Below are 10,000 nucleotides of genomic sequence, written 5' to 3' on the forward strand. Positions count from 1 at the left end.
CAGTTGCTCGGCTCATCATACTTTTCCTAGCTATATAATACTCTAGCGATGCTTTATTTCACCATACTAACCCCAGCTATGTTTTAACTTGTCATACATACTCAAGTTATGCTTCAAGATCTTATACTTGGCAAACCTATGCTTCTACATGCTTCTACAAATCATGCTTAGTCTAGCAAGCCTCAGCTCATCATACTTAACCAAGCAATGGTTTATTTTATCAAACTCTAGAAATGCTTTTGCTCATTATACTCTAGTAAAGCTCGTCCTATTTACTATAGTTATGCTGTAACCCATTATTCTCTAACAGTGTTTTAGCCCTTCCTATTTATCCTAGCTATGTTTTACCTCTAAACTCTAGCATCGTTTGAGCTAATTCTAATTGCTCTAGTAATGCCTTAGCTCATCCAACTTAGCCTAGCAATGCCTTAGCTCATCCAACTTACCCTAGCAATGCCTTAGCTCATCTTACTTACTGTAGCAATGCCTTAGCTCATCTTACTTTAGCAATGCTTTAGCTCATCCTCCTTACTCATGGCAATGCTTTAGTTCATCCTTCTTACTCATAGCAATGCTTTAGCTTATCCTACTCACTCTAGCAATGCCTTAGCTTACCTTACTTTAGCAATGCCTTAGTTCATCCTACTTATTGTAGCAATACCTTAGCTCATCTTATTTTATCAATGATTTAACTCATCCTCCTTACTCTTAGAAATGCTTTAGCTCATCCTACTCACTCTTAGCAATACCTTAGCTTACCCTACTTTACCAATGCCTTAGCTCATCCTACTTACTGTAGCAATGCCTTAGCTCATCTTACTTTAGTAATGCTTTAGCTCATCCTCCTTACTCATAGCAATCCTTTAGCTCATCCTACTCACTCTAGCTTACCCTACTTTAGCAATGCCTTAGCTCATCCTACTCACTCTAGCAATACCCTAGCTTATCTTATTTTAGCAATGATTTAAATCATCCTCCTTACTCTTAGCAATGCTTTAGCTTACCCTACTCACTCTAGCAATGCATTAGCTCACCCTACTTTAGCAATGCCTTAGCTCACCCTACTTTAGCAATGCCTTAGCTCACCCTACTTTAGCAATGCCTTAGCTCACCCTACTTTAGCAATGCCTTAGCTCACCCTACTTTAGCAATGCCTTAGCTTACCCTACTCACTCTAGCAATGCCTTAGCTTACCCTACTCACTCTAGCAATACCTTAGCTTACCCTACTTTAGAAATGCCTTAGCTTACCCTACTTTAGCAATGCCTTAGCTCATTCTACTTACTCGTAGCGACGCCTTAGCTTATCCTACTCACTCTAGCAATGCCTTAGCTTACCCTACTCACTCTAGCAATACCTTAGCTTACCCTACTTTAGAAATGCCTTAGCTCATCCTACTTTAGCAATGCCTTAGCTCATCCTACTTACTCTGGCTTCCCACGCCATACCAATGACGCAAATGGCAGTAAGGACTATCAGCGTGATGGATCCGATAATACGAATGTCATTGATGCCTCCATCGATTATTTTGACATCTAAGGATTTCAGAAGGTCGTTCATAGATTCACAGAATCCCACGATGTACATAGAGGCTGCGATGGCGTTGGCCAGGGAAAAAATGAGGCCTATGGCACCGCCGAATTCCGGTCCTAGGGAGCGACTGATCATGTAGTAGGTGCCTCCTGCAGGTTGAAAGAGACGTGAATTAGTTAAGAGAGATAACATTAATTAATTGAATTAGTTAAAAGAGATAACATTAATTAATTGAATTAGTTAAAAGAGATAACATTAATTAATTGAATTAGTTCAAAGATAACATTAATTAATTGAATTAGTTAAAAGAGATAACATTTATTAATTGAATTAGTTAAAAGAGATAACTTTAATTAATTGAATTAGTTAAGAGATAACATTAATTAATTGAATTAGTTAAAAGAGATAACATTAATTAATTGAATTAGTTAAAAGAGATAACATTAATTAATTGAATTAGTTCAAAGATAACATTAATTAATTGAATTAGTTAAAAGAGATAACATTAATTAATTGAATTAGTTAAAAGAGATAACATTAGTTAGTTGAATTATTTAAAAGAGATAACATTAATTAATTGAATTAGTTGAAAGAGATAACATTAATTAATTGAATTATTTAAAAGAGATAAAATTAATTAACTGAATTAGTTAAAAGTGATAACATTAATTAATTGAATTAGTTAAAAGAGATAATATTAATTAATTGAATTAGTTCAAAGAGATAACATTAATTAATTGAATTAGTTCAAAGAGATAACATTAATTAATTGAATTAGTTCAAAGAGATAACATTAATTAATTATTAGTCTATTGTTTTTTATCGTAGGTGATATAATCTGTAGGTTAAATTCTTTCATTATTTAGAATGTTTCCATTTGTACACTGTTAAAGATTTGCTGTAATAGTAAAAATCCTGGATATATTGACGTTACGGAGTGATATTACGGTCACCAACCCGTTAAAGATAGTAACAGTATGGTAAAATTACGGTCGCCTGTATTTTACCGAAATACAGCTGAGAACAGTATATTTTTTTACGGAGATTTCCGATTGAAATTACGGGTTTTTTAATAGTGTAGTTTTCAAGAAAGTATTCGTCAACTTGGGTTATTATTTTTTTGTGACAAATAGGATGAAAGAAATAAGAAATAAGAGGATATAGAAATGTAATTCTTTCAATAGCACAGATTAAAATAAAATCTGTAAAAATTATATTCGAAAACAAAATGTTTAAGAGCAATAGAATTATGATATTTGTTTACCAGTTTTATGTTATTTTTGTTATAAGTTTGTCAAGCCAGGTCCTTTAAAATAGAAGGTAATATTAAAACTTTACATGGGTGAAAATTGAATAAGTAGCCTACTTCGAAAACACAACGTTTGAGAGCAATAGAATTGTTGATTTTTGTTGACCAGTTATATATTATTTTTGTTGTTATATGTTTGCCAATTGAACTACTTCAAATTAGAAGGTCTTTCAAAATAGAAAGTAATATTAAAACTATACATGCATGATAATTGAACGAGTACGTACCTCCTTTGATTTGTCCGTTGGTTGAAATTGCAGACATTGACAACGCTGAGATGGTGGTGACAATGTTGCCACATGTTGCAACGAGTATGGCCTGAACTGCAAATAAAAAAAAATTATATTTAGTCATGTGTAAATGTATATACCACGTTCCACTCGGGAAACTTAGTCACGTGTAAATGTAAATACCACGTTCCACTCGCTAAACTTATTCACGTGTAAATGTATGTACCACGTTTCACTCGCTAGATTTATAGTTACTACACGTGAATCACAAAATTAAATGTTAACCAGTTTGAAAATAAAAAAAAGTTATTTTTAGTCACGTGTAAGTGTATATACCACGTTCCACTCGCTAAAATTAGAGTTACTGCACGTGAATCACAAACTTAGGTGTTAACCAGTTTGAAAAATGTTTCATATGGAAGTAGATAAATTAAAAGAAAAGCTATTTTTAGTCACGTGTAAATGTATATACCACGTTCAACTCTCTAAACTTCACAGTTACTGCACGTGAATCACAAACTTGAATGTTAACCAGTTTGAAAAAATTTTCATATGGAAGTAGATAAATAAAAAAAAGTTATTTTTAGTCACTTGTAAATGTATATACCACGTTCCACTCGCTAAACTTAGAGTTTATACCACGTTCCACTCGCTAAACTTAGAGTTACTACACGTGAATCACAAACTTAGATGTGAACCAGTTTGAAAAATGTTTCATACAAATTTTTGACAGGATGTGGAGTGGTTTGCATGTTCATGCAATGTAATCAACATATTTCTTATTCATACGAAGTAGATAATCCATATGTCTTATGTATTGTATTGAATCTATCTGCTCTTGTGCATGTACTGCCTGACCCGAATCGGGTATATTTATCATTAATATCCTCATTGCCAACAGCGTCCTGTCCTTCCATCTTAGCTGAATACAAATCAGCTGCTACTGTATAATGCCGTAGTATTTTTATGATATTCCAGATATTAATTTATTATTGTAACGAATTATTATTATTATTATTATTATTATTATTATTATTATTATTTATTACAAACCGAGCTATAACCCTTATTGGAAAAGCTGGCTGCTATAAACCCAAGGGCTCTGAGAGGGAAAAATAGCCAAGTGAGGAAAGGAATTACAGAAATAAATAAGCTACAAGAGAAGTAATAAATAATTAGAATAACATATTTTAATAACAGTAACAACATTGAAATTGATTTTTCATATATAAACTACAAAAACTTAAAAAAAAAAATGAAGAGAAATAAGATAGAGTAGTGCGCTCGAATGTACCCTCAAGCAAGAGAACTATACCCCGTGGTACAGAGGCTATGGCACTACCCAAGACTATAGTGCAACGAAGGCAAAGAATTTGAGAATTCAAAAGGGCTGTAGATCTTGGTGATATTGTTAATTATAGAAAATTTAGAATTCTTAATATCCACAGTATAAGTAGACGAAGAATACTTATATGAAATATTTCATAAATTGTATAGGGTAATGTAGTCATGCGCTAACTATTTATATAAAACGTATGACATTTATAAGATCTGTCACCGTCTTTTTATTAAATAAGTAATATAGTAAATTTTTTAAAATAGGACATTCTTAACACTCATAATTCAAGTAGACGAAGAATAATCATAATCCAGATGAAAAAAAGGATTTTTTTTTTTTTATAATTTCATTTTTTTGGAATGAATGTATCCACAGAGTTAATGTATCGATATTCTTATGTATGTGTGTGTATTTCACATCCTGTATAGTCATGTGAGGAAGAGGAATGTCCCAGAGAAGTTAAAATGGTTGAGATGATGTATAAAAAAACAAGGACGAAAGTATTGTTATTATTATTATTATTATTATTATTATTATTATTATTATTATTATTATTATTATTATTATTAGCTAAGCTACAATCCTAGTTAGTTAGAAAACCAAGATGCTAAACGCTCAAGGGCTCCAATAAGGAAAAATAGCCCAATGAGGAAAGGAAACCGGGAATATGAAGTATTTTAAGAACAGTAACAACATTGAAATAAATATTTCCTATATAAACTATAAAAACTTTGAAACAAACAGGGGAAAGAGAAATAAGATAGAATAGTTTGCTCGAGTGTACCCTCAAGTAAGAGAACTCTAACCCAAGACAGTGGAAGACCATGGTACAGAGGCTATGGCACTACCCAAGACTAGAGGACAATGGTTTGATTTTGGAGTGTCCTTCTCCTAGAAGAGCTGCTTACCATAGCTAAAACTCATTATTTAAAATATTTAAGTAATTGGGAACCTGTACTTACTTATTCCGCATTGTCCAGTAACCCAAGAGAGACGCAGGAAGAGAATGACGCCCCAGATGTTCAGGAGACATCTTATAAAGACGCCTTTTATCCATCCAAATTTATTTGTGGAGTGCGACTCTCCGTGTCCAGCATTTTCCTTTACGAGCGATTCCTGAAATTGAAAGAAGGGGTTATTATTATTATTATTATTATTATTAAGCTGCAACCCTAGTTGCTAAAGGGCTTCAACAGGGTAAAAACAGTTCAGTGAGGAAAGAAATTATTTTTATTATTATTATTATTATTTTTATTTTTATTATTATTATTATTATTATTTTTATTATTATTATTATTATTATTATTATTATTATTATTATTATTATTATTATTATTAAGCTGCAACCCTAGTTGCTAAAGGGCTTCAACAGGGTAAAAACAGTTCAGTGAGGAAAGAAATTATTTTTGTTATTATTATTATTATTTTTATTTTTATTATTATTATTATTATTATTTTTATTATTATTATTATTATTATTATTATTACTTTCTAAGGTGCAACCCTAGTTGCTAAAGCAGGATGCTATAAGCCCAAGGGGTTCAACAGGGAAAAATAAGTCAGTAAGGAAATAGATTCATTATTATTATTATTGTTGTTGTTGTTGTTGTTGTTACTACTTGCTAAGCTGTAACCCTAGTTGGAAAAGCAGGATGCTCTAAGCCCAAGGGCTTCAACAGGGAAAAATAAGTCAGTGAGGAAAGAGATTATTATTATTATTATTATTATTATTATTATTATTATTATTATTATTATTATTATTACTTCCTAAGCTACAACCCTAGTTGCTAAAGCAGAATGCTATAAGCCCAAGGGCTTCAACCTGGAAAAACAGCCCGGTAAAGAAAGGAAATCAAGGAAATAAATAAACTACGAGAGGCTATGAACAATTAGAATAGAATATTTCAAGAACAGTAACGTAATTAACAAAAAAATTTCATAAATAAACTTTAAAAAAAAAAGAGGCGGAGAAACAAGATTGAATAGTGTACCCTTAATCAAGAAAACTCTAATCCAAGACAGTGGAAGGCCATGGTACAGAGGCTATGGAGCTACCCAAGACTAGAGAACAGTGGTTTGATTTTGGAGTGTCCTTCTCCTAGAAGAGTTGCTTACCATAGCTAAAGAGTCTTCTACCCTTACCAAGAGGAAAGTAGCCAATGAACCAAGAGGAAAGTAGCCAATGAACCAAGAGGAAAGTAGCCAATGAACCAAGAGGAAAGTAGCCAATGAACAAATACAATGCAGTAGTAAACCTCTTGAGCGAAGAAGAGTTGTATGGTTATCTCAGTGTTGTCAAATGTATGAGGACAGAAGAGAATGTGGAAAGAATAAGCCAGACTATTTCGTGTATGTGTAGGCAAAGGAAAAATGAGCTGTAACCAGAGGTAGGGAAGAAGAGACTGAAAGAATAAATCAATAAAATATCATTGACGTGTGACACCATTACTTCTGCTTATTCATGGCACCTTTTTTCGTTAACTATTCACGTTTTTATTTCTGTAACATTAGTGTGCCAGACAAGAAAGGCCCATGTTGCATTATTCAGTAGTTTATTTGGCCTTATAAGAATCGTTCCATTTATTATGAGTTTTTTTTTCAAGGCTAACGTCATTGATGTATCTAGGTGAAGATATTAAATTCAATTACTTCTAATATTAGCTACAAGCAATACAATACATGCAGTTGATTTTAATAATCAGGCCTTCTCCATCATGAGGTTCGATACTACACAGCATTCTAGAAGTTTTATTTCAGCTGTGAGCTAGTTGTGGAATGATCTTACTAATCGGGTAGTTAAATAAAGGGAACTTCATAAGTTTAAACTTGCAGCAATTTTTTTTTATGTTGAACAGGCTGTCATAAGTCTTTTTATAGTTTATATATGAAATATCTGTTTCAATGTTGATATTGTTTTTAAGATATTTTATTTTAATTGTTCATTACTTCATATATCGTTTATCTATTTCCTTATTTCCTTTCTTCACTGGGATATTTTTCCCTGTTAGAGCCTTTGTGCTTATAGCATCTTGCTTTTCCAACTAGGGTTGTTGCTTAGCTAGATCTGCACTTATCAGTCCTTTCATATCAGCGGTATGAAAAATCAACTTCTTTTATGATTAGTGCTTGCTGGAAGGTCTTCCATGAATATACAAAAAGAAAGATTCCTAGAGTGCCTCCCAAATCAAGATGGACACCTACCTCCTTGAATGCTCCACCACATAAGAATACAAATGTGATTTGTTATTCCTTGATACTAGCGAAACTTGTTGGGTAAGGTTTTAGGTTTAAAGGGTGACCATGAATGGCAGAGTCAAGGAACAGTGACATTGCCCTAGCAAGCTGGACAATGCCCTAGAGACTGACCATATATACATATGATCTGCGCTCAAACACATTCCCCACCCAAGCTAGGACCAAGGAGTGCCAGGCAATGGCTGCCTATGACTCAGCAGATAGACCTATAGGCTCCCCTAAACTCCCCATCCTTAGCTCACAAGGATGGTTAGGTTGCAGCGACCAAAGACACTAACGAGTTTGAGTGGGGCGTTCACCAGTCAGGGACGTTACCACATCGGCCAGCGCAACCTTCAAACTAACACATTATGGATATACAAGTTGTATTAATCATTGATACTAGCGAAACGTGTTGAATAAGCTAACACATGCATATCGTCAGGGAAAAGAAATAATGGTTTGACAGTTTGTAACAATCGTATGACGAACGAAAATATTAGAGTTGTCATGTAATGCTAAAGAAGGACTTAATCTTGGCCGTAACAATGAAAACAATACCCATTGGAAGCAATCTGATGTTATTTTTTTTCTGCATGAATAAGCAATCGCCCAGATGTCATAATAATCTCATGACAAATCAGAATGCCTTTGCAGTCAGGCAATACTAAAAAGGGACATGAATTATGTTATGTAAGAAATCTAGAAAGAAGGTCCTGGCTTGGGTGGAGAGGGGTAAGGGATCTGCTCAGATGTACAGTATATATGGTCAGTCTCTAGGGCGGTGTTTCCCAACCCTGGGGTAAATTACCCCAGTGGGGTAATGGACCCGTATTTTTGGGGTAATCAAGATGTTCTGAAATTGAATTATTCACATTCCCATAATTATTGCCGTAATTCATACACAAAATCTGCAATACTTATTTTATAGGAAAACTCAATAATTTTAACATTGAAAAACCAGAGCAAACATAAAGTGATTACCAAATAATATCTATTAATATTGTTACATTGAATATTCTGCACTGATGATGGTTCATTTTGATATCCATTAAAATGGGCAAGTTTGCATTTGTTTTGGATCCTTAACTATAAGCAGCCAATAGCGGGCTACATGATCCATACGGTTCATCGGGTGGCTGCAAAAAAACATCCGATGTTACCGGGTATATGTTCAATGGGGTCATTGATTAGTTGGAAATAAAATTTTGGGGTAATCATTTGAAAAAGGTTGGGAAACACTGCTCTAGGGCATTGTGTGGCTTGGGTGGAGAGGGGCAAGGGACCTGTTCATATGTACAGTATATATGGTCAGTCTCTAGGGCATTGTGTGATTTGGGTGGAGAGGGGCAAGGGTCTTGTTCATATGCATATATGGTCAGTCTTTAGGGTATTGTCCTGTTAGCTAGGGCATTGTGACTGCCCCTTTCCTTTGCCGTTCATGAGTGGCCTTTAAACCTTTAAAACCAGTGAATAATTTCAGACCTTTTGAAGTGCCCTCCATGGTCCTAGCTTGGGTGAAGACTGGGCTTAGGGCACATTGTTCTATCTCATTTCTTTTTCTCTTGTTTAGTTAAATTTTTTTATAGTTTATGTAGGAGATATTTATTTTAATGTTACTGTTCTTGAAATATTTTATTTTTCTTTGTTTCCTCTCCTCACTGAGCTGTTTTCCCTGTTGGAGCCCCTGGGCTTATAGATGATGCTTTTCCAACTAGGGTTGTAGTTTAGCAATTAATAATAATGATAATAATAATAATATGGTCAGTCTCTAGGGTATTGCCCTGATAGCTATGGCATTGTACTGTCCCTTGCCTTTGCCATTCATGAGTGGCCTTTAAACCTTTAAAGCCAGTGAATAATGTCAGTCATTCATTCATTCATTTTGAAGTGCCCTCTCTGGTCCTAGCTTGGGTGGAGATGGTATCTATGGTCAGTCTCTATGGTATTATCCTGATAGCTATGACATTGTACCGTCCCTTGCCTCTGCCATTCATGAGTTGCATTTAAACCTTTAAAGCCAATGAATAATGTCATTCATTCAATCATTTTCAAGATGAAAAAAAAAAGGTATTGATACCTTATCCACTGGTGGCTGGTGAAGATCATCAAGTGTCGGCCTCTGGCTGTAACCTCCCGGGCCATTGATGATGCTCTGTAAGTTCCTGTAGTGGTCAAGGTTTGGCAAGACTTCTCGGGTCATACGACGGAGGGACAGGAAAGTCGAGTACGTGATGCTTCCACGGCGTTCATCGTTGAGGGGCGTGAACTGATTGGAGGCCCTTCTCTTCACGCGGACGTCACCCAGATCTATGGACTGAAGCCGACCTGAAGGAGATACGAGGGAAGTTATTA

General features: G+C 34.4%; 1 protein-coding gene across 2 annotated transcripts in view; it reads right to left on the reverse strand.

The window, feature by feature from the left end:
- LOC137621445 (bumetanide-sensitive sodium-(potassium)-chloride cotransporter-like) overlaps nucleotides 1-10,000 on the reverse strand; it is a 33,580-nt gene that overhangs the window by 15,740 nt on the left and 7,840 nt on the right. For both annotated transcript variants that reach the window (XM_068351751.1, XM_068351752.1), the window contains exons 3-6: nucleotides 9,726-9,973; nucleotides 5,374-5,527; nucleotides 3,070-3,165; nucleotides 1,429-1,682 (exon numbers count right to left, since the gene is read on the reverse strand). In XM_068351751.1, the coding sequence (XP_068207852.1) occupies nucleotides 1,429-1,682; nucleotides 3,070-3,165; nucleotides 5,374-5,527; nucleotides 9,726-9,973 (752 nt within the window). The remainder of the gene's footprint in view (nucleotides 1-1,428; nucleotides 1,683-3,069; nucleotides 3,166-5,373; nucleotides 5,528-9,725; nucleotides 9,974-10,000) is intronic.

This window comes from Palaemon carinicauda, chromosome 28 (assembly GCF_036898095.1).
Source record: "Palaemon carinicauda isolate YSFRI2023 chromosome 28, ASM3689809v2, whole genome shotgun sequence".
Taxonomy (NCBI): Eukaryota; Metazoa; Arthropoda; class Malacostraca; order Decapoda; family Palaemonidae; genus Palaemon; species Palaemon carinicauda.